This window comes from Heterocephalus glaber, unplaced genomic scaffold (genome assembly GCF_053883595.1).
Source record: "Heterocephalus glaber isolate CG9 unplaced genomic scaffold, H.glaber_assembly_v1.0 deba00001509, whole genome shotgun sequence".
Classification (NCBI taxonomy): Eukaryota; Metazoa; Chordata; class Mammalia; order Rodentia; family Bathyergidae; genus Heterocephalus; species Heterocephalus glaber.
In genome coordinates this window covers 58,249,450-58,276,954 of record NW_028258325.1, presented here as the reverse complement: position 1 = coordinate 58,276,954, position 27,505 = coordinate 58,249,450, and the positions used below count along the sequence as shown (strand labels likewise).

The 27,505-nt window shown below is 34.8% G+C and overlaps 1 protein-coding gene across 23 annotated transcripts in view; it reads left to right on the top strand.

The window, feature by feature from the left end:
* LOC101702191 (transmembrane protease serine 11E) overlaps positions 1-27,505 on the top strand; it is a 155,484-nt gene that overhangs the window by 106,449 nt on the left and 21,530 nt on the right. For 21 of the 23 annotated variants that reach the window (XM_087187743.1, XM_087187737.1, XM_087187732.1 and 18 more), the window contains 5 exons: positions 3,032-3,195; positions 6,221-6,259; positions 8,363-8,540; positions 9,423-9,682; positions 10,252-10,394. In XM_087187743.1, coding sequence (XP_087043869.1) covers positions 3,032-3,195; positions 6,221-6,259; positions 8,363-8,540; positions 9,423-9,682; positions 10,252-10,394 — 784 coding nt within the window. The remainder of the gene's footprint in view (positions 1-3,031; positions 3,196-6,220; positions 6,260-8,362; positions 8,541-9,422; positions 9,683-10,251; positions 10,395-27,505) is intronic. The other 2 variants (XM_087187749.1, XM_087187748.1) reach the window with 1 other exon arrangement.

The following is a 27,505-nucleotide window of genomic DNA, read 5'->3' as shown; positions in this document are numbered from 1 at the left end:
TACATTTAATTTCTTGTCATGCCAGATGGGTTCATTCTGCTTTGCTTCCTGGGGTTGTGATCCTCATTGTGTTTTCCTAGGATGTTATCTAAAATTTTTTGGAGTGCTCGTTTGGTATTCATGAAGTTCCTAAGGTGCTTTTTGTCATGAAAGTATCTTACTTCTCCATCAACTTTGAAAGATAGTGTTGCAGGGTATATTTATCTGGGTTGGAGGCTGTTTTCCTTTTTGGCCTGAAATACATCACTCCAAGCTCTTCTTGCCTTTATGGTTTGTGTTGAGAAGTCTGCTGTGATTCTAATGGGCTTTCCTTTGTATGTGATTTGTTTCTTTTCTCTGACTGCTTGGAGAACTTTGTTCTTCTGCTGTGTTTCTGGAATCTTAACAATTATATGCCTATGTGTAGATTTTTTTTGATCAAGGCTATTTGGAGCCCCAATGCCTCACTTATCTGTATGTCAAGCTCTATTCCCCTGCTTGGGAAGTTTTCTACCATTACTTCTGTGAAAAATTTTTTTATGTCATCTGCAGTCTCTCTTGTTTCTTCTTTAATTCCAACCAGTCTTATGTTATTCTTCTTTGCATCATCTAGCCACTGCTGGATTGATTTGTTATGTTCCCTTACAGTTTTGAAGCAATTTTTCTTTTACTGTCACTATTTGCAATCTTATCTTCTATATCTGAAATTCTGTCCTCACATTGGCTCATTCTTCTGTGTAGACTTTCAGTGGAGTTTTTCATCTCCTGCTAATCTGTTTCCATGTGTTTTATGGATTCCATTTGTCTCCTATGTTGGGATTTCATCATATTCCTCAGATCCTCTTTAGATTTATTAATCATGTCTTACACTATTAGCACAATCTCTGCTCAAATCTGAGAAATTATTTCTGATTTCATTTTTTCAAGATTCTCTTTTGTTGCCATTTCAGGGGATCCAGGTGGTTGAGTATCAGAGTGTTCCATCTCATTTCCCTTTGGGATTGCTGTAGGTTATCTGGAAGCCTGGTTTTGATACTTTTTTACATGTCTTCTCATTTTGACCTGGGGGGAGTGCTGTTGGCTTCTGCGTGACTCACCTCCTCCGAGCTCGGAGAGGTGGGACAGTGGCTCAGAAGCCCCTTTCTCTGGGTCCGGAGCAGTGGGACAGTGGCTCAGAAGCCCCTACCTCTGGGTTGGGAGTGGCAGGATGGACAGTGTCCCAGAAGCCCCTTCCTCTAGTCTCAGAGTGGCTGGACAGTTGGTGGCCAGTAAGCCCCTTCCTCTGGGCCAGGAGCGGAGGGACAGATGGTGTCCCAGAAACCCCTTCCTCTGGTGAAGTATTATTCTAATGACAAAACTTAAATGACTTTCAAGTCTGTTACTTAGCTAACATCTCTGAAGCATTACTTGGACCACTTTCTTCTGAAAATTTTGTAAATATAGCTTGAGAAATAATATTTAAGAGGATGAAAGAAAAATGGAACCCTTTGAAATAGAAAAGGAAATTTCTGAGTAAGGCATCATTGATGCTAAAGATGAGAAGCTTCAAGGGGAGCATCGTCAGAAGCAACAAACATTCCTGAAGTAAGTAAGTAAGTGCTGGAGGAACCCACTGGACATGACAACCAAAAGTCATTCGTCTGCCACTAGAAAACAACTCACTGGGAATGGAGGAGGAGAAGCAGCCTAGAATGAAGTAGATATACGGCAGAGTGTATTGATCCTGTTAAGAAGGTCTGCTGTGATTAAGAAGGTGGAAGATGAATTGATTAATGTGGTACAGAGGATTTTGTTTGTTTTTAGTCAGAATATGACTAATTCAAGAGAAAGAAGAAGGAATAAATAATGAATAGTATAAGATTGCTGAGCTATTGAAAGATTTGAGACAGAGAAAATAATAATCAAGTTATTTTCTTTCTAATTACAAAGGCAGTATGAAATTACAAAACTTCAAATAATTCAATATTATATAAAATAGAAAGCAAAAGCCTCTTTCCTGGGAATTCCAACCTCAGAATAACATATCCTTAACAATTTATTGTGAACATTATTCCAATGACTGTATAAAGATCTAGTCTAATCTTTGACTGTATAGTACAGTATTTTACTAACAGTATGTGTCGGTGCTAATTTAGCCAGTATCCTATTGTTGAACAACTTATTTGTTATTTATGTTTAGAAAACAAGGTTACAATGAACATATTCACACATATGTCCTCTTTGCACACATAAGAGTGTATTTGAAGATTTATTTTCAAAAAGTGGCAAGTGCTATCAGTGAGGAAAAATACTCAAATTTGTAACATAAAAAAAAAATCTCACTTCCAAAGGATAAAATTCTCATTTATTACTATTTATAGTTTATGAAAACAAATGTTGATGAAGTGTATGGTGAGGAATAAGAGTGATTTGGAAGTGACTGTGAAAGGAGGGATTGAGTTGCCAGTAAGGTGACACCAAGGTAGTATAAATGTCAGTAAGCCTAATTAATGCTTTCTCTTGAAAAATATTGTCAGAAAAGTCCTACAATTTGATGAGGCTTTCCAAAAGCCTTAGTATTAAGAGTTGTTTAGGAGAGTCTGAAGCTTACTTAACAGAAGTCAGTAGATTTAAGTCACTAGAATTAAACTCAATAGCCAAATGCACAATTGATTTTGTATTTACAACACATTTCACTTGGTAATTTTGAACGGTTAACAAGATAAGTGCCTTTGTATATCAATAATCATGCACTTAACTATACGTTTTCGTGGTTAGGAAACAGTGAGCCTATTACCTTGCCATCAGGGTAGTTGATTTGGAGTTTCCGCAAATAGTAGACAATAGGAATTTAGAAGCAAATGTTTATGGTTTTGTGTGTGTGTGTATTACCATAAATCAACAAACTAACCTTCTTTCCCTCCCTCCCTTTTTTCCTTCCTTCCTTCCCTCCTTCCTTTCTTCCTTCCTCCCTCCCTCTCCCCTTCCCTCACTCCCTCCTTCTTCCTCTTCATCTTTCTCTTTTTCCCTCACTTCTTTCCTTCATTCCTTTGTCTTCTATTTTGGTTCACAGTCAAGAGGAACATGGACTGTTGGCTCATATGCTGCTCATTTTTAAAATTCGTTCTACTGAAGATCCTGAAACCATTAATAAAATTATTCAACATGTTTTACATAAAAAGCTGAAAAATGCAGTAGGACCCCCTAAGGTTAATCCTGATTCAGTTGAAGTTCAAAGTAAGTTGATTTATCTTATTTTGTTTATTTCTCTTAGAAAATTTCTATATATATTAGATTTGGGCACTCATTTTAATTTTTCAGATGTCCTTAATTCTGGGGTTTGCTACCAGCAGGACATTGCTTTGTAAGTAAACTGTTCTTAATAAAGTATCTTAATTTTTAGAAGGACCCTAAACATATGCTTCCCATACAAGCTGGCCATTCATTCCTGGGCAAATTATTCCATATTTGGCCTTACACTTTGGCTATATTATAGATTATTATATATGTATTATAACATTATACTATATTATATATAGTATATAATATAGATATTATACATTAATATATTATATAATATATAATCTATATTATATATAGTATATAATATAGATATTATACATTAATATATTATATAATATATAATCTATATTATATACTAAAGATTATATATAGTATATTATAATATATATTATAAATAGAAAATGTTGCTTTATATATTTCTTTTCTTTTTTTGTCCCTTCTAATTTACATTTTGTGAATATAATATATAGATGGAGTGGTTCATGTCATCTACACATTTGCTTTTTTAGATAAATCTTGTTGTAGCTTCTTTCCTTAAACCATTTACTAATGAAAACATAATTTACTTGTACTTATTTTTGGTATCTTTTGCAACTATCATCAAAAGGCCTAAATAAGGGTTTTTGTTTTGTTTATTTTTTTTTCAAGGATGAAAAAGAACAAAACAAGTAGCCATGGTTTTTACTATTAGAACATAAAAATTATAATATCTTCTATGGAAATAAAAGTCTGAACCCTATGATACAGAACAGCGCAGGTCTATGGAAATACTATATATACCACAAGTAAATTTTCTAGTAGTCATATTTAAAAAGTTGAACATATGAAATTAATTTCAATAATTTATATATTTAACAGTACATTGAAAGTAGTATTTCAACAAGTAATCAATGTAAAACTATCAATGAGATATTTTACTTTCTTTTTTCTACTACACTTTGAAATTTAGTGTACATTTTGTTTTGATGGTATATTTTAATTTAGACTAGACAAAGTCAGGAGCTCACTGGCCACATGTGGTTAGTGGATATAGTAATATATGGCAGCATTATATACTAGGGGTAAGTGGAGAGAATGAATACAAAGTGCTAGGGTAAGAGATGCTCCATCTAAGTAGAGACCCAAACTGGTAGTCAACTACTCTACTTGCTTTGGTAGAAGGTTTTAGCAGTAGCAGGCCCAGGTACATAATTCATGCACTCTAGTACAAAATGAAAATGTCAGGCCTTTTTTCACAAAGCAAGAAAATGTGACTGTATTTCACTTTGTTGCCTTACAAGGAAAATAGTGCACAAGGCTAAATTGACTGCTTTTATTTGTCTTTTGTATATGGCACAGTGTACCAACCCTCTCTTTCTTCTGCTAACTGATGAGTGATGAGGAATTGAAGGGAAAGGAACTCAGCGTTTCCTTATCTTTCCATGTCTTTCTATGTTATTTTCAGCAAAAGCCTTTGGCTAATCCACAGAAGTAACAGGAGAAAAAAGGACATGACAGGGTCTTATGTTCATGTGTGTTTATTGGAATTTGCCCTTACTTTCTTCCTGGGTTCTAAGAGTGTTCTGATTTAAACAAAACATTTGGATCCCTGGGACTGTCAGTGGCTTCTTGTTTCATAGTGATAGGCAAGGCACACTTACTCATACTTGCTTGGAGTCTGGCTGAACACCCACACATTGTGGATCCCAAAATCTGCTTTCTGAATTTGAATTGTGAATGATATATACAAATAGAGTGGCAAGCATTGTGTCTATCTGTTCAGCTTACTTTCTGCTCCATTATCCTTTTGGACTTCTCTTTCAAAGCACAAGTTACAGATTAAATTTTTAAGAATTTCTCTATAGCAACAGCACAGCATTAAACTAAACACCAGGACATTCTTAGTATGGGGCCCAGTGTGGGCACACAAGTTACACATCTGTGAAGACTATCTTGGCAGTAGTCCCAACATACAAGGAGGACTTTGCCTAGGAAAAGCGAGAGAGAAAGAGAGAGAGAGAGAGATGAATAAGTTATTTGAAGCAAAGAGATCAAAAGTGGTTTCCTTAATAGTAATTTAAGTGAAATGGTCAGTTCTTTATGTTTGCTATTTTCCCCGGAAATAATTATATGGAGAAAGCCAAAAAGAAGAATTTCTAGAATACATATTTCCAGAAAGTCGGTACTATTAAATAGTGAAAAAGAAATTAACAGATTGATGTATTTGCATTTAGAACATCTGTCATGCCACGTTCAAATAGAATACTTCTATTATTGGATATCCACAAAACGTGAGCGCTTAGAGTATTATGCTTTTGTTGTTTGAGTTAGTGTTTTCATAGGGTTAGGGTCAGACTTTAGAGAAGTCAACAAGTGAAGAATTATTGGCTCAAGTTGAATGACAGTTTGATGGCATACTCTCTTTCTAAAACCAAGACACAGAGATAACTTAAAAAAGGTTAATAGTGTTTCTAATGTGTGTGAAGACCAATTTCTGGAGATGCCACTTGGATGTGTTTTACAGGTGGGACTATACCTAGAAACTGAGTAAAATAATCTGAAATAATGGTTAGTAAAAGTATCATTGCAGTTAGGGAGTAAATACTGTGGTTTAGATATTTCCCAAAGAAGGACTGTAGATTAATGGAGTCTTATTTTCTGGTATAAAAATTCATATTCTTGGACTTTTAATAAAAACAACTGAATTACAATTATTGGGGAGGGAAACATGAATTTGCATTATAAACATGCTCCCATTGACTATTACACACATTAAAGTTTAAAGTGCACTGCTCATGTCCCGCCTCCTCTACAAAGCAATGAAAATTCAATGTCTATGATAAATTATGTTGCTTTCTTTATAGCTCAGTGGTATTGGCTTATAAAGGAATTTTGCAGACTTCTAGTGTTTGAAATATTCAGAGGCTTAGTACAATTCTGATGTGCTGACCTAATTCTATACCACTTCTGCGTATTTCAGAAATCAACAATACAGAATCAGACAGCTATCTGAACAATTGTAAGTTTAATATATTTATTAAGATTGTATTAGCCATATTGTCAAAGTGCTGACTCTAGTCTTCCCTTTTCCTACAGCAGAGTGCCTCACCATGATTCAGATAAGACATTTACTAGTTACAGAATTGGCAATACTACATTTATTTTTAAAATGGAAGATACTGTGTTACTCGTCAGTTAGGAATGTTTATTAATTTATCAATTTAACTACTGAGCCAAAAGATAATCCCATTATATAAATGACGTATGTCTTTGCCTTGTTGGGCCTCCACAATAGAGATACAAAAGGACAACATACAATCCTGACCTAAAGCAGCTCATATGCTAGGACTACTTTCAGGAGACTAATGTATGAGCATATAGTTCCAGAATCAGCCAAAGGCACTTTTATCACCCAAGGTAGCATGTACTCCTGTAGCATTTTTTTCATGATTGTAGGTGGTAATGCTACTGAAAATATCTAATATGTGTTAGGCCAGGGATCCTGCACAACATTCTGTGATGCACAGAACAACTGCCCTTCACATAATTATATGATTCAAAATGTCATTGGTGTCAAAGTTGAGAAACCATATTATAAATAATTCTGAGGAAAAAATATATACACAAATGCACATATACAATATATACAAACATACAATCTGTTTTGTTGTTATTGCTGTTGTTACTGTTGTTAAGAAGCATCAAAGAAGTCATAACTAACCAGTATGGAGGCAGGGAAATTGAGAAATCTGTCTTGGAGAGATTTAAACCTTACAAGATGAATAGGAGTTAACTATTGAAACAATTTAGATCTACAGAAGGGTAAGAACAAGAGAAAACATTTGATACGTAAACACAAAGTAGAAGAAAGCTGGTGTGTGGTAACATAAACTGATACTTAGAACAGCTTCTATTATTGTGAATGGTATTGTTTTCCTAATTTCTTTCTTGATGGGTTCATTATTGTTATATAGGAATGCTATTGATTTTTGTGTGTTGTTTTTGTATTCTGCTAAATTGCTAAATTCTAAATTTGGTTATTAATTCTAGGAGTCTTTTGGTGGAGTTTTGTGGGCCTTCTATGTAAAAGATCATGTCATTTGCAAATAGTGATAATTTGGCTTCTTCATTTCTATACATACCAATTTTATTTCTTTTTCTTGCCTGATTGCTCAGTTAATGTTTTGAATATGTGTTAGTTACTTTTCTCTTATTGCTGAGACAAAATACCTGACACCCAAAGTTAAAGGGAAAAGGGTTATTTGATTTATAGTTCATGGAACTTTCAGTCTATAATCAACTGGCTCCAAACCAAGATGGCTAGGGGCAACAGTTCATGGCAGCAGAAGACAGCAAAAGCAACAAGGGACTTTAACAGTGTTTTTCTGCTCCTTTTATTTTATTCAGACTACTGCTATTAGGGTGGTGCTAAACCAATCACTCACATGTAGTGGTTTAATAATCACATGCCCTTAATCCTAGCATCACACACTCTAGATTCACCCATCTATGATCTCATGAGGCTTTGGAGGGACATCTAGACTCAAACCATAACAGAGTACTATATTAAACGGGAGTGGTGATAGTGGACATCCTTGCTTGATTTTTGCTTTTGAAGGGAAAGCTTTCAGCTTTTCCTCATTTTATATTATGCTGCCAATAGGTTTATCATAAATGGTTTTTATCAGGTTGAGGTCCTTCTATATCTATTTTCTTTAAGTTTGTTTAAAAATTGTATGGGTTCTCTTACATGAGAAACCTGAGCTACAAATAAATCAAAGGACAAATAAAAAATAGACAATTAGAAATAAGGAGGCAGGTATTGGCAAATGAGATGGGGACTAAGAGGTGTTGGAAGGCAAGGAAAAAGGGACATTAAAAAAATTTAAGATGTGTCACGTGCATGTCCCAATTACCCACAATGAATATCTTCATTATGTACCAAAATATGTACTAGTAAACAAATTTTTTAAGATTTTATTTTATTGGTATATTTTAGGTATACAATATAATGACATTCATCATTGGAAATATGCACCTTTACATAATCTCTGTAGTAAACAAATTTTAAAGAAAACAAAACAACACAACTGTTAATTAGTGCATCATTTTTCTTTGGTAGGCTGTGGGACTCGAAGGACTAAATCTGTGAGAGAGAGTGTCAGGATTGTTGGTGGGACAGAGGTAGAAGAAGGAGAGTGGCCGTGGCAAACCAGTCTGCGGTGGGATGGGGTCCATCGCTGTGGAGCAACTTTAATCAATGGTTCATGGCTTGTGAGTGCTGCTCATTGCTTTCAAATGTAAGTCCTAAGCCCTGAAAATAATTGGGGTGAATAAAAGGCACTGTGTTCTGCTATATATTCATGAGTAGGTAGCACAAAAGAGTTGAAATCTCATGAATCTTAGTGAGAGGTTTTGTATTCTGGAATTGAAAATGGTGTCAAAATATATTTCTGAAGATAAATTATCCATCGATAAACATATGATAATCTGTTTTAAAAAAGCATGAACTTTAAAGCCTTCTCCGTACTTTAAGCTTGATATTAAAAAGAAGAACTGAGTATCCACTGAGTATCTTTATTGGAGATGAAAGCTGGACAGATTGTAGGATTGATCTCAATGAGGGGGGGGATTTCCATGTAGGAAGAAAGCTAAATTAGATATGAATAAATTGGGAAGTAGCAAAATATGCAACTGAATATATTGACTAGCTCTGTCATAAGGAATATAGAACTTTTCAACCCAGTGTCAAATATCTACAGAATATAGAACAGTAATGATTCATTAAATTGTTGTATGGTCTATATGGTTTCTAGAGAAATATATATATTTGTAGGTTGAGGGTGTGAAGCACATAGAATAAATGTAGTTTTCTAATTCTGTACAGGATATTATTTCTGGATGCACTTTGGAGTCACTGTTGGCCCATAACACCAAAAGGTCATTGGCTCTGCAGCGGGTGACTTGGCATTTACAACCTAACACATGAGCCACGTTAGCTTTTCCACCTGATCTGCCCCCGACCATGATTCTAAGATTGAAAGGGTTTATTTTTATAGATAGCAACTATTAAAAGTAATAAAGAAAAACCATATTGACAGCTTTGAACTAAATTATTTCATATAAATGATTAGATTGGTAGCACAGTAAAATAGAATTTATTCTTTATTTTTTCTCCTTAGGTATAAAAACCCAGGCAGATGGTCTGCTTCCTTTGGAGTAACAATAAATCCTCCAAAAATGAAAAGAGGCCTCCGGAGGATAATTGTCCATGAAAAATACACACACTCATTGCATGATTATGATATTTCACTTGCAGAGCTTTCTAGCCCTGTTCCTTATACAAATGCAGTACATAGAATTTGTCTCCCTGATGCCACCCATGAGTTTCTCCCAGGGGATGAAGTATTTGTGACAGGATTTGGAGTAGTACAAAATAATGGTAGGCGTCTAAAGAAAAACTTAAATCCTACTGGCTTAATTTGGGACTCCAAGACATTTAAGAAAAAAAATGTTTTTATTCCAAAATATGTTGATTGTTTGGTGATATGGACCAGGGTTAAGTCAAACTTTATGTCATTTAGAAGATGTATAAATTATTTCCTGCTTTGATTTACTATTAATTATATAAGTGCTACAGTAATGATGCTGGTAAAGTATCTGAAAGAGCAAATATATTTACTATCCACTGGATGTTTTCCTAAAGAATTAGCTGGTTTCAGAGATACCCAGTGGTGAAGATTAGATAATCGTAAATCCACTGTTCTCTCCAAACAAAATTTCTCCATAATCTTAACTTTGGATTAGAATTTACTCAAACAACTTGAGTTTCTTTCCTATGTACCTGAATTCTCTAGTTAGGAAAAAATTATCTTCTTAAATTTTAGTGTATCTAAATCATACATATCCTAAGATTAAATATTACCATCTTATCTAGTACTTATTAAAGACTTTCTTCAGGTTTACAAAGTATATGCATATCTACAAATAAAAAAACTTTTTTCCTTTTAGGTAACACTCAGAATCATCTTCGGCAAGTACAAGTCAATCTAATAGACACTAAAACTTGCAATACACCCCAAGTTTACAATGGTGGTATAACTCCAAGAATGTTATGTGCTGGTTCCTTAAAAGGAAAAAGAGATGCATGCCAGGTAAGTGGGTTTATCTATTAGTGACATAGGAGAAATGTAACTCCCAATTTGTTAAATGTCACCCATGCCAAGTTCATGTCCCCTGATATCAAAGAATAAATTTCAAGGGACAACAGAGGTTAAGAGTAGGAAAGAGATAGCTCCTGTTGTTGAGAGATAGCTCCTGACAGACAGGAGGGGTCTTGGAAGTGGGTTACCTCTGAGGGTGTTTGGCAGGGTTAATTTATACAGCAAAGTCACAATGTGGGTACAACATGAATCAAACTACAATTAACATATAGGATTAAAAGTATAGCTGCTTAGCTAACATTGATCCAGTTGGGAAGCAGGTCACATAGCAAGGGTACACAGAAAAAACAAAGGCATTTTGGGAAGGGATGGATCCAGATGCTCTGGTCACACACGTGAGCGACTGATGCCTATCTGGACTCACTGGATTAGGTGGTGCTAATTACAATATAATTCCAAGTTATTGTTTATTCCTTAGGGAGGTTCGCTGGCCTGGCCATGGTATCTTCATCTTGAGGCTTGGTCTTCAGATGCGCCTCCAGCCACAATTCTGATGTCTTTATTTTCTTGAGAGCCCAGTCCCTCTCTGACTGGATATTAATTTCTATCTAACCTAGTTGCCTATAATATTAGTGTGCTGCATAAGGTTTTGTTCACCTTTTTTGAAATCACTATTAATTTACATGAAGTTATAAAAAGATTATACAAGAGTTGTGTACCACTTTTCCCCAATAGTTGCATCTAACATAACTACAGTGCAATATAAAATCCAAAAAATTAACAGTACTACAAAGTGTGTCTAGGTTGATGGCATTTTGCCACTTGTAAAAATTTATGTCACCACCACTGAAATTAAGCTGAAGGCTATACCATCATTACAAAGATCTACCTTACTGTAGCACTCTCAGCCCCTGCCCATATTCTTAACATCTGGCACTCACTAATTTGTCCTCCATCTCTAGAATTTTGTGATTTCCAGAATGTCATATGAATAAAATCAAGCAGTAACTTTTTGGAATTTCTTTTTAATTTATCTATTGTTTTTGACTATCTGTAGAAAAACTTTAGTAATTCTTTTGTTACCTCTGTCTTTGTCTCTCCCTCTCCTTCTCTCTCACTCCCTCTCCATCTTCATACCTATATCTTATCATTGTCTACTGGTATTGACATCTTACCTGTTTAAGTGGATTAAAGAATAGAAAACTTATCTTCCTTCAATTCTCTTTTTACTTCCATGATCAGAATATCATTAAACTATTATAATAAATATGAATATTACATTTTCATATATATATATATATATATTGAGAAATGCATCATAGGATACTTTTCTTCAATTTCCAAACATAACTTAGAAAACTCAAGAAGAGAAGGAAAATATATTTATTCACAGGTTTGTTCTTCCTTCTTTCCTAATTTGATTATTCCTTTTTAAAAAAATCACTTTTTTCTGTTTTAGTAACTTCTATAAGCCATTCTTGAGTGCAAGTCTGTTGCTAGAAAATTTTTTTAGATTTCGTTTGTCTGCAAAAGTTTTGGATGAGTACGTCTACTCTATCTTGTTCTGGAGCATGGGCATCTTTTTGAACCCTGATTTTGGTATACAGGTTATAGGTTTGTGTTGTCAATTTTGAATCTTGGGCAGATGAAAATGTTAACCTCCACATCTTTATTCACATTACTGATAAAATCTTGGAGGGGAGCAAAAAGTGATTATTTGGGTACGTCACTAAATACTCTTGTAATATTTTTATTCACATATGTTTAGAGTATATGATGTTTCTGTTCATCTTAGGGGATCAGTGCATGTACTGAACATATCTTGATTCTTTTTATTCCCTTACCTTCCTTAGCCACCTTCCTCCCTCTATCTCTAGATCCCCTTTCCCTGTTTTTATGATTATAATTATAATAATAATTATTATTATTATTTAGTTCATGTTCACAACATATAAAGATTATCCTCACTGAGGGTAGTTAGTACATGTACATGATGCCTCATAAATCTTTTTATGTCCTCTTTTCGACCCCACCTCCACTAACTCTCAGACTCTTGGTGCCCTTCCCATTTGCAAAAGATCTATTTCCCTGTTTCCTTTTATCAATCCTTTATTTTGTTTTTTATTTGTACTTTTTTTCTTTATTTGTACTTTTGATGACTCAAATAATAGAAATGATATGATATTTAAGCTTGTGTGTCTGATTGATTTCACTTACCATTGTGTTTTCAAGGTATATTTTTCCTACAAATGTCTCAAATTTATCCTTATTTGTAGCCAAGTAATATTCCATCATGTATAGACACCACATTTTCTTTATTTATTCATCAGTTGATGAATAAAGCTGCTTCTAAGATTTAAGTATTAACAATTGTGCTGCTACAAACATTGGTATGCATGTATTTCTGGAATATGATGTTTTTAGGTCTTTTTAGAAGATACCCAGAATGGGAATAGCTGGGTCAAATGGAATTTCTGCTTTTAATTTTTTGAAAAATCTCCATGTTGATTTCCATAATGGTTGCACTAGTTTATTTTTCACTAACATTGTAGAATTGTTCCTTTTTTACTGCATCCATGCCAGTGTTTGTTATTATTTGATTTCTCTGTGATTTCCATTCTTTCTGGCATAAGAAAAATCTTACTGTTGTTTTAATTTACATTTCTTTAATGGCTAGAGATATTGAATATTTTTTCATATATTTATTGCCCATTGTATTTCTTCTTCAGTGAAGTGTCTATTCATTTCACTTTTTATTGGGTCTTTTATTGGGGGGGCTAAACATTTTAGTTCTATATATTCTAGATATTAGTTCTGTGTCTGAGGAATAGCTGACAACTTTTTCTCATTCTATAGGTTATCTCTTCAGTCTGTTGGTTGTTTATTTTGCTTTATTGAAGCTTTATAATTTGATGTATCTAATTTGTTGATTATTGCTGTTATTTTGTGTGGATTTGAAGTTTTGTTCATAAAGTCCTTGCCTACACCAATGACTTTTACTTGTTTACACCAAGAATTTTACTCATTTTATTTTCCAGTGGATTAAGTGTTTCTGGTATAATATTTAGACATTTGATCCATTTCTATTTTTGTTTAGTGCATGGTGAGAGACACGGGTTTAGCTTCAAACTTCTGCATATAGATAGTTTTTCCAGTACCATTTGTTGAAGAGGCTGTCTTTCCTCCATTGTATGCTTTTGGGTCCTTTATCAATGATCAAATAGCTGAATGTATCTGGAGTTGTGTCTGCATCCTCTATTCTGTTCCATTAATCTATGTCTACTTTTGTACCTGTATCATGCTTTTTTTTTTTTCAAATCTCTTCAGCCTTGTGATGTAACTTCAAATCAGGTATTATGATGCTTCCTGCTTTGCTCCTGTTGCTCAGGATTGTGTTTGCTATTCTTGCTCTCTTCTGATTCTATATGAATTTTATGGTTGTTTTCTCTAGGTATGTGCAAAGAATGCTGTAGGTATTTTGATTAGGATTGTGCCAAATTTATATATCAGTTTTGGAAAAATGACAATATTTGTTTTGCCTCTCTAGGAACAGGGGATATCCTTCCACTTTATGGTGTCCTCCTCAAACTCCTTTTTCAAAGAGTCCTGCAGTTTTCTTTGTGAAGGTCTTTCACTTTCTTGATTAAGTTATGTGCTACGTATTTATTGTGAGTAGTATTACTTTCCTAATTTCTTTGTCTGTGAGCTCATTATTGGTGTACAGGAATGCTCTTGATTTTTATGTGTTGATTTTGTGTCCTGCTACATTGCTGAATTTGGTTATTGATCCTAGGAAACTTGTAGTGGAATTTTTTGGGTCTTCTATGTACCAAATAATGGCATCTGCAACTAATGATAATTTGACTTCTTCCTTTCCTATACATGTTTCTTTTGTTTCTCTTCCCTGATTGCTCTGGCTAATGCTTTGAGTATTATGTTGGACAGAAGCAGTGATAGTGGGCATCCTTGTCTTATTTCTAATTTTAGACGGCAAACTTTCAATTTTTCTCTATTTAATATAATGTTGGCCATCAGTTTGTCATAAGTAGATTTTTATCACATTCAGATTAGTTCCTTTTATACCTATTTTCTTCAAGTTTTAAAAAATCATAAATGGACATTGTATTTTGTCAAATGCTTTTTCTGCATCTATTGATATGATCATGTAGTTTTTGACCTTCCTTCTGTTTATGTGGTATATTACATTTATTTATTTGTGTATATGAATCCATCATTGCAACTCTGAGACAAAACTTAGTTGGTGATGATGTATGATACATTTTTTATAAAATAACTTTATTATCAAACACACACACATATAGAAATTAAAACCATTCAAAGAAGAACAATGCAAGGGGAAAAAACTACAATAATATTAAAATACAGTAGAACTCAACCACAATAAAAAACTGAAAAGCACTTAAACATTTTTCCATATAACAAAAAAACATCTCAAGCACCAACAAGACACCAGAGGATGTGATTTGTTTCAGAAAGATCCCCCAAACCAACAGTGAACAAATAGTGGTCTGGAAAAAAAATTCCAGTTAGCTAGAAAATACAACATAAGCCAAGTTCTCCCTAATTTATATTTCAATACAGTCATATGACATGTGATGGAAACACAATCTGAGAAATATGTTATTAGGGCATTTCATCCATGTGTGTTCTTAATTACACTTTCAGCTTCTCACACCAGAGAAACTATTCAGTATTTACACATGTGTGTCCTGTTTATTTCACTTAAGAGGATGACCTCAATATGCATCCATTTAGCTATAAATATCTCTAGTTTCTGGCGATACTTTTGATGATTTTCTGCATTCTCTTTGCCGTATCTTATTAAGGACTTTTGCATCTATGATCATTAAGGAAATTGATGTGTAATTTTGATTTTCACCTGGGTCTTTGTCTGGTTTTGGCATCAAAGTGATGCTGGCTTCCAGAAATGAGTTTGGAAGTACTCGTTCTCTTTTAATTTCATTGAAGATTTTGAAGATATTTGGTGTTACAATACAATTTTACATATTAGTTATTAAACATCTTCTAAATTTCAGTGATTTCTCCTGGAAATTTCAATTTTTTATTTCTAATTGCATTAACATGAGTCTTTTCTCTCTTTTGTTGTGTTTGGCTAATGGTTTATATATTTTGTTTATTCTTTCAAAGAACCAGCACTTCAACTTGTTTATTCTCTTTTTTTCCTCCCCATTAAGTTTATTGGTACATTTTAGGTATAAAATACAGTTACATTCATCATTGGGATCTTGTACCATTACATGAGTATCTTGGTTTTTATTTTTTTTCTCCTTCTCTTGCCCTCCCTTTACTCCCTCCACCCTTCCCTATTTGCAAAGACTTTGTTTCCATTTTTTTCCTTTTCTCGTATTTTTTCTTTTCCCTTTTTCCTTTCCCCTACCCCTCCCACTTCCCTTGCTCCTTTAGAACTTTTCTTCCTGTTACACAATATCAATTATACATTTTAAAAATTACAATATCAAGATCTAGGAGACAATATCACAGATTTTACAGAATTTAAATGGATATAGAAAGCATATTACAAAAATCTTTTTTGAAATAAATTTGACAACTTCTAAGAAGTACCTTGGAAGACAAATTAATGAAACTAACTCTAGAGGAGATATAAAATTTGAATAGCACCTATTAAAGAAAATATATTCCTAGCTTGAAAACCTCCCTATATGACAACAGGCTCATATACATTTTAACTGATAAGTTATATCAAACATTTAAAGCAGAAGAAAGAAGGAACACTTCTCCCCTCATTTTAGGAACTCAATGTGCTAATCCTAAAACTGGATAAAGATAATAATAGAAAAAAGTATGAACATACATAGAAATTTGTTTAACAAAACAAACTATTAGAAGTCAGATCTGGCAGTATGTAGAAAGTGGTTCTGTTATCGGGATGGCAGTGTTGGTTCAGCATAGGAAGATCCACCCCCAAAAGTCATCATTTTAACAGAGGAAAGGAAAAAGCCATATGATCCTGTCACTAGTTGGAGAAAAAGTATTGGACTAAATTCTACAGCTGGTCATGGTAAAAGCTATCAGGAGACTAGAAGTAGAACAGAACCTTCTGAACAGATCAAAGACATGTACTCCATACTTCCAGCGAGAATGCCTTCTATGAATGGAGAAGATACAATGCTTTCTCCTTAAGGTGGGGAACAAGGGCAGATATGCTCACTCTTTATCTGTCCATTAAACTTTGAAACCTAGTCCCCACCAAAATAGTCTAGCAATAAGATGGAACAATTAGGATAGGATTGGCAAGGTAGAAGCAAAATCTTTATATGTAGATGAAATGATCATCTACAGAGAAAATACCCTCTAGAAATCTCTAGGAGCCTCTAGAACTTGTATTTGAATTTAGCAGGATTAGAAAGCACAAGGTATATATAAAAACTCAGGTCTATGTATATTTGCTATAAATGAAGAATTGGATATTGAAATTTAAAGTTATGTAGAAGTACAAAGGACCTAGAAAAGTTAAAAAAAAAACAAAAACAGTATTGGAAGATGTTTAGTACCTAATTTTAAGACTCCTTCTAAAGCTACAGTAATTAACAGAGTGTTGGTGTAAGGAAAGACATACAGATCATTTGAATAAAACAGAGAATCTAGAAATAGAACCACACATATGTGGTCCACTGAGTTTTGAAAGATTATTTAACATTAGCATTTTATAAAATATAAACTCAATTCAAGAGCCGAGGAAGAGATAGTGTTTTCAGCAAACAGCACTAGAACACCTGGTATCCGTATATAAAAAATTAACCTCAACCCTTTGTTTCCATACATGAATATAACTTGAAGGAATCTATAAACCTAAATATGAAAGCCTAAAAGTATAAAACTTTAAGAAGAAATTATAAGGGAAAATGTTTATGAATTCAGGGTAGGCAAGAGCTACCTAGTATACAAAAGACATCATGTATAAAAGAAAAAAATTGATAAATGAGATTCCATCAAAATTTAGAACTTTAAATGACATCATTAAAATGAAAAGTAGTCCTTAAACAGACCATATTTACAATGCATATAACCTATGACCAGAATACATAAAGAATCCTTACAGCTCATTAATAGACAACCCAATTAAAAAGTAGACATAAGATGATGATAAAAGCCAGTATAGCACAAGGAAAGGTGTGCAAGTCTAGAATCAGAAAAATACTAATCAGTACAATAACAAGATTGAATTATACACTCATTAGGGAGATGAAGTTCGAAGTTTTAAAAGCCTTGTCATGACTTTTTCTTTTGTTGTATTCTCTCCCTTTGTGTTTAATTTGTCACAACCAATGGATTCATTCTGCTGGGTTTCCTGGGGTTGTAATCCTCATTGTCTTTTCCTAGGGTATTGTCTAAAATTTTTTGGAGTGCCAGTTTAGTATTCATGAAGTTCCTGAGGTGCTCTTTATCATGAAAGTGTCTTATTTCTCCATCAATCTTGAAAGATAGTTTTGCAGGGTACATCAATCTGGGTTGGAGGCTGTTTTCCTTTAGGGCTTGAAATACATCACTCCAAGCTCTTCTTGCCTTGAGGGTTTGCATTGAGAAGTCTGCTGTGATTCTGATGGGCTTTCCTTTGTATGTGATTTGTTTCTTTTCTCTCAACTGCTTGTAGAATTTTGTTCTGTTGGATTTCTGGAATCCTATTATATGCCTATGTGTAGATTTTTTTTATCAAGGCTAGCTGGAGTCCTATATGCCTCCCTTATCTGTATGTCAAGTTCTTTTCCCCTCCTTGGGAAGTTTTCTGCCATCACTTCTGTGAACAATTTTTTTATGTTATCTGCACTCTCTCCTCTTTCTTCATTGACTCCAATCAGTCTTATGTTATTCTTCTTTGCATCGTCTAGCAACTTTTGGATTGATTTCTCATGTCCCTTTATAATTTTAAAGCAATTTTTCTTTTCCTGCACTAATTGCAATCTTTTCTTCTATATATGAAATTCTATCCTCACATTGGTTCATTCTGCTATGCAGACTTTCGATGGAGTTTTTAATATCCTGGAAATCTATTTGTGCCTGTTTTATGGATTCCGTTTGGTTCCTATGTTGGGATTCCATCATGTTCCTCAGATCCTCTAGTTTTTTATCTGTGTCCTCTCTAGATTTATTAATCATGTCTTGCACCATGAGCAAAATCTTTGCTGTTATCTGAGTAATTATTTCTGATTTCATTTTTCCCAGATCCTCTTTTGTTGCCAGTTCAGAGAGTCCACGTAGTTCAGTATCAGATTGTTCCATCTTGTTTCCCTTAGGGGTTGCTTTAGTTGATTCAGAAGTCTGTTTTTGAGGCTTTTTTACATGTCTTCTCATTTCCACGTTTGGGGAGGTGGTGCTTCTGGCGCCCATGCGGCTCACCTTCTCTGCCCTAGGAGCTTGGGATGGTGGCAGTGGAGCTTCCTTCTGGGTGCTGGGACAAGCTCAGCTTCTCTGTCCTAGGAGTGTGGGATGGCGGCGGGGGAGCTTCCTTCCAGGTGCTGGGACCGGCTCACCTTCTCCAACTTGTTTTTTCTCTGTATCGCTTTTCTAGTCTCAATTTCATTAATTTTTCACTCTGATGTTATAATATCCCTTCTTAAATTTGGTTTGTTCTTGGTTTGTTGTTCTTTAAGTATCTTGAAGTTCAGCATTAGGTAATTTATTTGTGATCATACTAATGTGAGCATTGATTGCAATAAACTTTCCTTTTAGGACTGATTTTATCATGTCCCATAAGTGCTGGTGTGTTGTACTGGCATTGCTTGATTCCAGAAATTGCTTAATTTCTTCCGTGACATGTTGAGTATTGAGGATTGTGTTATTAAGTTTCCAGGAGTTATATTTTCTGTGGTCTCTTTTGTAATTGATTTCTTGCTTCAAGGCACTGTGATCTGATAATAAAGATAAGGTGATTTCAATTCTTTTGTATTTATTTAAGTACTAGTGTGTGATTTATTTTGTAGAAAATTTTGTGTGCTGCTGAGAAGAATGTGTATTGTGCTGTAGTAGGGAAGAAAACTGTAGATATTTATTAAGTCCATTTGTTCAGAAGTATAGTTCAACTATGATATTTCTTTGTTGATTTTTTTATTTGGTTGATTTGTCTCTGTTAAAGTGGGGTATTAAGCTTACCCTTATGATTGTGTTGATATTTATTTGATCTTTTATGTCCTTCAGTATTTGATTTTTTGAAGATAGGTGCTTCAGTATTTGTATCTCTTCCTGTTGAATTGTTCCCTTAACTAGTATGCAATGAATTTTGCCTCATCTGATCACTTTCAGTTTGAAACTTACTTTGTCAGAGACTAAAATTGCTATCTCTGCTTGCTTTCGGGGTACTGGTGCATGAAATGTTGTTTTCTATCCCTTAAATTTTAGTCTATGAATATCTTCTTTGATCGGATGTGTTTACTCAATGTAACAGACTATTAGATTCTGATTTTTTGGTCCAGTATTCCAATCTATGTCTTTTAATCAGGGAATTGAGACCATTAACATTGAGATTTGTTACTAAAAGTTGTTGACTTTTTCATGACATTTTGTTATTTTTGTTGATAACTTCTTTATTTTGATTTTTTGTTCATATATTTGCCTTGATTGATGTATTCATTCCATCTGAAATTTTGGCTGTTGGTTTCATTGTCTCTAAGATATTCTTGAGTATTTTTGGAGTGTTGGTTTGGTGTTCATTCATCTTTTAAGTTGTTCCTTTTCTTGGAATGACCTTATTTATCTTTATATCTCTATATATTTTGAAAGAAAATTTTCCAGAGTATGTTAATGTGGGTTGCAAGTTGTCTGCTTTTAGGATTTGAGATACTTCACTCCAGACTCTGTTGGCCTTTAAAGTTTGTGTTGAGAAGTTCACTGTAATCCTGATGGGTTTAATTTTATATGTGGTTCTTTGCTTTTCTCTGACAGCTTTTAAGATTCTTTTTGTTGGACCTCTTGATTAAGATGTGTCATGAGGAGTTTTTTTTTTCTTTTTTATAATTTGGTGTCCTGTAAGACTTGCTTACATGTATGAAATCTTTCCTCCTATCTGGAAAGTTTTCTTTTGTTTTTTTTTTTCAATTACAATTGGTTTTATTTTTTATTTTTATTTTTTTATTACTTAAATTCTTTCATTGGTACATTTTAGGAATACAACACATTTGCATTTCTTATTGGGAACTTGTACCTTTACATGATGCATCTTTGTTCTTATTTTTTTCCCCATTCCTAGCCCTTCTTTCACCCCCTCCACCCTTCCTTATTTACAAAGACTTTGTTTCCATTTTTTCCTTTCTCATCATTTTTCCTTTCCCTTCTTTCCTTTCCACTGCCCCACCCACTACCCCTACCCTTTGGACCTTTTCCTCCTGTTTTGCATTATCTATACATTTGTATCATTGGTACATTTTTGGTATACAATATAATGACATTCATCATTGGAAATTTGCACCTTTGCATAATCTCTCTTGGTTCTTATTTTTCACCCTTGCCCAGCCCTCCTTTCAACCCCTCCATCCCTCCCTATTTACAAAGATTTTGTTTCCATTTTCTCATATTAATTCCATTCCCTTCCTTCCATTCCCCTACCCCTCCCATTTCCCCTTCCGCTTTGCCTCTTTTCTTCCTATTTCACATTATCTATTATACGTTTTAGTCCTTATTTACTCTTTCGGTTTCTCACACTAGAGAAACTATTTGGTATATATACATGTGTGTCCTATTTATTTCACTTAAGAGTATCACCTCAATGTGCATCCATTTAGCAACAAATGTCTCTAATTTCTCATTTTTATGGCTGGGTAGTACTCCATTTTATAAAAAAAACACATTTTCTTTATCCAGTCTCCAGTTGATGGGCATTTGGGCTGTTTCCAAGTTTTAGCTATTACAAATTGTGTTGCTATGAACATGGGTGCACATATATCACTGTGGTATGATTCTTGTAATTCTTTGGGGAAGATACCAAGCAGGGGAATAGCTGGGTCAAATGGAACTTCCAGTCCTAGTTCTTTGAGGTATCTCCATATTGATTTCCACAGTGGTTGCACCAGTCTACACTCCCACCAGCAGTGGAGCACGGTTCCTCTTTCCCCACAGCCCTCCCAGCATTTGTTATTGGTTGATTTCATGATAGCAGCCATTCTTTCTGGAGTGAAGTGGAATCTCAGCATTGTTTTCATTTGCATCTTTCCAATGACCAGGGATGTTGAACATTTTTTCATGTATTCATTTGCTATTTCTACTTCTTTGTCAGAGAAATGTCTGTGCATTTCAGATGCCCATTTTCAGATTGGGTCTTTAAATTTGGGAGGTCTGATCTTTTTAAGTTCTTTATAGATTCATGATAGTAGACCTTTGTCTGAGGAAGAGCAGGTGAAGATTTTTTCCCACATTGTGGGTTGTCTCTTCACACTGCTGGTGGTTTCTTGTGCTGTGCAGAAGCTTTTAAATGAGAAGAGATCACACTTGTTCATTGTTTGTTCTAATTCATGGGCCACTGAGGTTTTGTTCATAAAATCTTTTCCTACACCAGTCTTCAATAGTGCTACCTAACCTTTCCTCTATCAGGTTCAGTTTTTCTGTTTTAATATTTAGATCTCTGATCCATTTCGATTTCAGTTTAGTGCATGGTGAGAGATATGGATCTGCTTTTAATCTTTGGCAAGTTGAAACCCAGTTTTTCCAGCACAATTCATTAAAGAGGCTATCTTTCTTCCAGTGAGGGTGTTTGGCTCCTTTATTGAAGATGAGATGGCTGAGTGTGTCTGGCATTGTTTCTCCATCTTCTAATCTGTTCCACTGGTCCTCAGGTCTGTTTCTTTGCCAGTACCATGTTGTTTTCATCACAGTAGCTTTGTAGTATAGTTGCAACTTGGGGATTGTGATACCCTCTGCCATGTCTCTATTACCTAGAATTGCTTTTGCTGTTCTGGGTCTCTTCTTGTACCAAATGAATTTTTGGATTGTTTTCTCAAGTTCTGTGAAGTATGCTGCTGGGATCTCAATTGGAATTGCATTGAGTATATATATCAGTTTTGGAAGTATGGCCATTTTCACTATATTGATCCTTTCTACACAGGATCAGGGGGTGTCTGTCCATTTTCTGATATCACCTTCAATCTCTTTTTTCAGAGTGCTGTAGTTTCCAGAGAAGAGGTCTTTGATTTCTTTCGTTAGGTTAATTTCTAAGTATTTCAGTTTTTTGGATGCTACTGTGAAAGGAATTATTTGCCCTTTTTCTCTCTCAGTGAGTCTGTTATTTGTGTAGAGGAAAGCTATAGATTTTTGTGTGTTGTCCTTGCATCTAGCTACTTTATTGAATTTGGTTATTAAGTCTAGAAGGCTTTTGGTGGAGTTCTTGATGTCCTCTATATACAGTATCATGTCATCTTCAAATAATAACAATTTGACTTCTCCATTTCCTAGCTTTATTCCTTTTATTTCTTTCTCTTGTCTAATTGCCATGGCTAATGTTTCCAAAACTATATTGAACAAGAATGGTGATAGTGGTCATCCTTGTCTTGTTCTTGATTTTAGTGTGAAGGGTTTCAGTTTTTGACCATTTAGTATGATGTTGGCTGTTGGTTTTTCATAGATGGCTTTTATCAGGTGAGGTAGAGACCATCTATTCCAATTTTTTGTAGGGTTTTTTATCATAAATGCATGTTGGATTTTGTCAAATGCTTTTTCTATGTCTATGGAGATATACATATGGTTTTTATGTTGAAACCTCCCTGCATCCCTGGGATGAATCCCACTTGGTCAGGTTGGATGATCTTCTTGATGATCTTCTGCATTCTCTTTGCCAGTATCTTATTAAGGATTTTTGCATCTATGTTCATTAGTGAGATTGGCCTATAGTTCTCCTTTTCGGTTGGGTCTTTCTCTGCTTTGGGGATCAAGGTGATGCTTGCTTCCAGGAATGAATTTGGGAGTATTGCTTCCCTTTCGATTGCATTGAAGAATTTAAACAGCAGTGGCAGCAGTTCCTCTCTAAGTGTCTTGTAGAATTCAGCAGTGAAGCCATCAGGGCCCAGGCATTTCTTAGTTGAAAACTTTTTAATTATGTTTTCAATTTCATTGATTGATATTGGTTTGTTTAGAAATTTTAGGTCTTCTTTGTTCAACTTTGGTAATTCATATATATCTAGGAATCTGTCCATTTCTCCTGTGTTGTCCATCTTATTGGCGTATAGGTTCTGGAAGTAGGTATTGATGATCCTCTGGATTTCTGCTGGGTCTGTTGTATTTTCACCCTTTTCACTCCTAATTGCATGGATTTGGGCCTTTTCTTTCCTTTTTCTGACAAGGGTGGCTAAGGGTTTGTCAATTTTGTTGATTATTTCGAAGAACCAACTCTTGGCTTCATTGATTTTTTTGTATCATTCTCTTAGTCTCCATTGCATTGATTTCTCCTCTGATCTTTATAATTTCTTTCCTTGTATGAGCTTTGGGTTTGTCCTGCTCTTCTTTATCTTGAAGCTTGAGGTTTAGCATTAGGTTGTTTAATTGGGCTCGCTGTGTTTTCCTAATATGAGTATTCACTGCTATAAATGTCCCTCATAAGACTGCTTTCATTGTGTCCCATTGGTTCTGATATGTTGTATTGTCATTGTCATTTAATTGAAGGAAGTGTCTGATTTCTTCTTTAATTTCCTCTGTGACCCATTGGTTATTCAGAAGTGTGTTGTTCATTTTCCATGTGTTTATGAAATTTTTCTAGTTTCTTTTGCTATGGATCTCCAATTTCATGGCACTATGGTCTGATAATATACAGGGGATAACTTCAATTTCTGTGCACTTACTTAAACATGTTCTATATGTGAGTATGTGGTCTATTTTGGAGAATGACCCATGTGCAGCTGAGAAGAATGTGTATTCTGATTTTGTGGGGTGGAAGACTCTGTAAACGTCTGTTAAGTTCATTTGTTCAAGAGTTTGATTGAGTTCTAGTATTTCATTACTTATTTTTTGTCTAGTTGATCTATCTATTTGTGACAGTGTGGTGTTAAGGTCCCCCACTACAGTTGTATTAGTGTATATATAACTTTTCATGTCTGTTAGTGTTCGTTTTATATGTTTGAGTGCACTAGTGTTTGGAGCATAGATATTTATGTTTGTCTTCTCTTCCTTTTACATTGTTCCCTTTACAAGTACGTAGTGTCCTTCTTTGTCTATCTTAATCAGTATTGGTTTGAAATCTACTTGATTTGCAAAGAGGATAGCTACTCCTGCCTTTTTTCAGGTTCCCATCACATGGAGTATTGTTTTCCACCCTTTAACTTTCAGTCTATGAGTGTCATTTTGAATTAAGTGTGTTTCTTGTATGCAGCACATTGTTGGATATTGCTTCTTGACCCATTCTGCCAATCTATTTCTTTTGATTGGTGAATTGAGACCATTAACATTGATGGGTATAACTGAAACATATTGACTTATCATTGCCATGACTTTTTCTTTTTGTTGGGTTCACCCCATTTACATTTAATTTCTTGTCATGTCAGATGGGTTCATTCTGCTTTGCTTCCTGGGGTTGTGATCCTCATTGTCTTTTCCTAGGATATTGTCTGAAAGTTTTTGGAGTGCTGGTTTTGTATTCATGAAGTTCCTAAAGTGCTCTTTGTCATGAAAGTATCTTATTTCTCCATCAAATTTGAAAGTTAGTTTTGGAGGGTACATCAATCTGGGATGGAGGCTACTTTCCTTTAAAGCTTGAAATACATCACTCCAAGCTCTCCTTGTCTTTAGTTTTGTGTTGAGAATTCTGCTCTGATTCTGGTGAGCTTCCCTTTGTATGTGATTTGTTTCTTTTCTCTAACTGCTTGTAGAACTTTGTTCTTCTGTTGAGTTTCTATAATCTTAACAATTATATGCCTATATGTAGATTTTTTTTTTTTTTTTTTTGGTCAAGGCATTTGGAGTCCTATATGCCTCACTTACCTGTATGTCAAGTTCTTTTCCCCTGCTTGGGAAGTTTTCTGCCATCACTTCTGTGAAGAGTTTTGTATGTCATCTGCACCCTCTCCTATTTCTTCTTTGACTCCAGTTAGGCTTATGTTATTCTTCTTTGCATCGTGTAGCAGCTGCTGGATTGATTTTTCATGTTCCCTTACAATTTTGAAATAATTTTTCTCTTCTTGGTCACTAATTGCAATCTTATCTGCTGTATCTGAAATTCTGTCCTCACATTGGCTCATTCTGCTGTGTATATTTTCAATGGAGATTTTTATCTCCTCAAAATCTGTTTGCATCTGTTTTATGGATTCCTTTTGTTTCCTATGTTGGGATTCCATCATGTTTCTGAGCTCCTCTCTAGATTTATTAATCATGTCTTGCACTAGGGGCCCAATTTCTCCTGTTATCTGAGAAATTATTTCTGATTTCATTTTTTCCCAGATCCTCTTTTGTTGCCATTTCAGGGGGTCCAGGTTGTTGAGTATCAGAGTGTTCCATCTCATTTCCCTTTGGGGTTGCTGTATGTAATCTGGAAGTCTGGTTTTGAGACTTATTTACATGTCTTCTCATTTCCATCTGGACAGGGGATAATGTTGGCACCCGAGCAGCTCACCTCCTCTGAGCTGGAGAGGTGGGACAGCAGCCTGGAAGCCTCTTTCTCTGGGCCAAGAGAGGTGGGACAGTGGCTCAGAAGCCCCTTCCTCTGGGCTGGTATCGGTGGGATGGACAGTGGCCTGGAAGCCCCTTTCTGTAAGCCAGGAGCTGTGGGATGGCACCTCAGAAGCCCCTTCCTCTGGGCTGGGAGTGGCAGGATGGATGGTGGCCTGGAAGCCCCTACCTCTGGGCCAGCCTAGAAAGTTTTCTATTGTGATTTCTTTAAAGGGATTTTAAAAATTCCATCTAAGTTGCCTTCTCACTCCTCTCTTAACTCCATTTAGCCTTAATTTGGTCTTCTTAGCATCATCTACTAGGTGTTGGATGAATTTTTCTTGTTCTATCATTTTTAAAAGCTTCATTGAATAATTTACCATCTTTCTCTTGATTTTGAAAACCTGTGTTCACATTGGTCATTTCTGAAATGTATACATTTATCTAATTATTTTTAACTTCTAGCATTTCTGCCTGATATATTTCTGTGGTCTCTATCTTTGGTAAATTGTCCTTCTTGTTTTGAACCATTTGGTAACTTCTATGTTTCATTTGTTTTTCCCATATCACATTGGTCATTTTATATAATTCCATAAACTTTTTCATCATGTCCTCTTGAATTCACCAAGTTTTTTGTTTTTTACTGTAATATCACTGAAGTTTAGTACATGATTTTTTAAATATATATTTATTGGTACATTTTAGGTATAAAATACATTTACATTTATCATTGGGTGTTTGTAGCAGAACATGATGTATCTTAGTTCTTATTTTTTTCCCCATTACCTGTGGACCATTCACCCCCTCTACCCTTCCCTATTTACACAGAGTTTCATTCCATTTTTTTTTCTCGTAATTTTTCCTTTCCCTTCTGCCCTTTTCCCTTCCCCTTCCACCATCACCAAAACATTGGACCTTTTCTTATTTCAAATAATCAACTATTCATTTTAATCATTTTCATCCTTATTTACACTTTCAATTTCTCACACTAGAGAAACTATTCGGTTTTTACACATGTGTGTCCTATTTATTTCACTTAAGAGTATGGCCTTAATGTGCCTCCATTTAGCTATAAATATCTCTAGTTTCTCATTCTTTATGGTAAAGTAGTACTCCATTTTATAAAAAACCCACATCTTCTTTATCCGGTTTCCAGTCATGGGCACTTGGGCTGTTTCCAAGCTTTAGCTATTACAAACTGTGCTGCTATAAACATAGGTGCACATATATCGCTGTGGTATGATTCTTTTAATTCTTTGGGGAAGATACCGAGCAGGGGAATAACTGGGTCAAATGGGACCTATAGTCCTAGTTCTTTGAGGTATCTCCATACTGATTTCCACACTGGTTGCACCAATCTACATTCCCACCAACAATGGAGAAGTGTTCCTTTCTCTCCACACCCCTGCCAGGATTTGTTATTGGTTGATTTCTTGATAGTAGCCATTCTTTGTGGGGTGAGGTGGAATCTGTGTTGTTTTCATCTG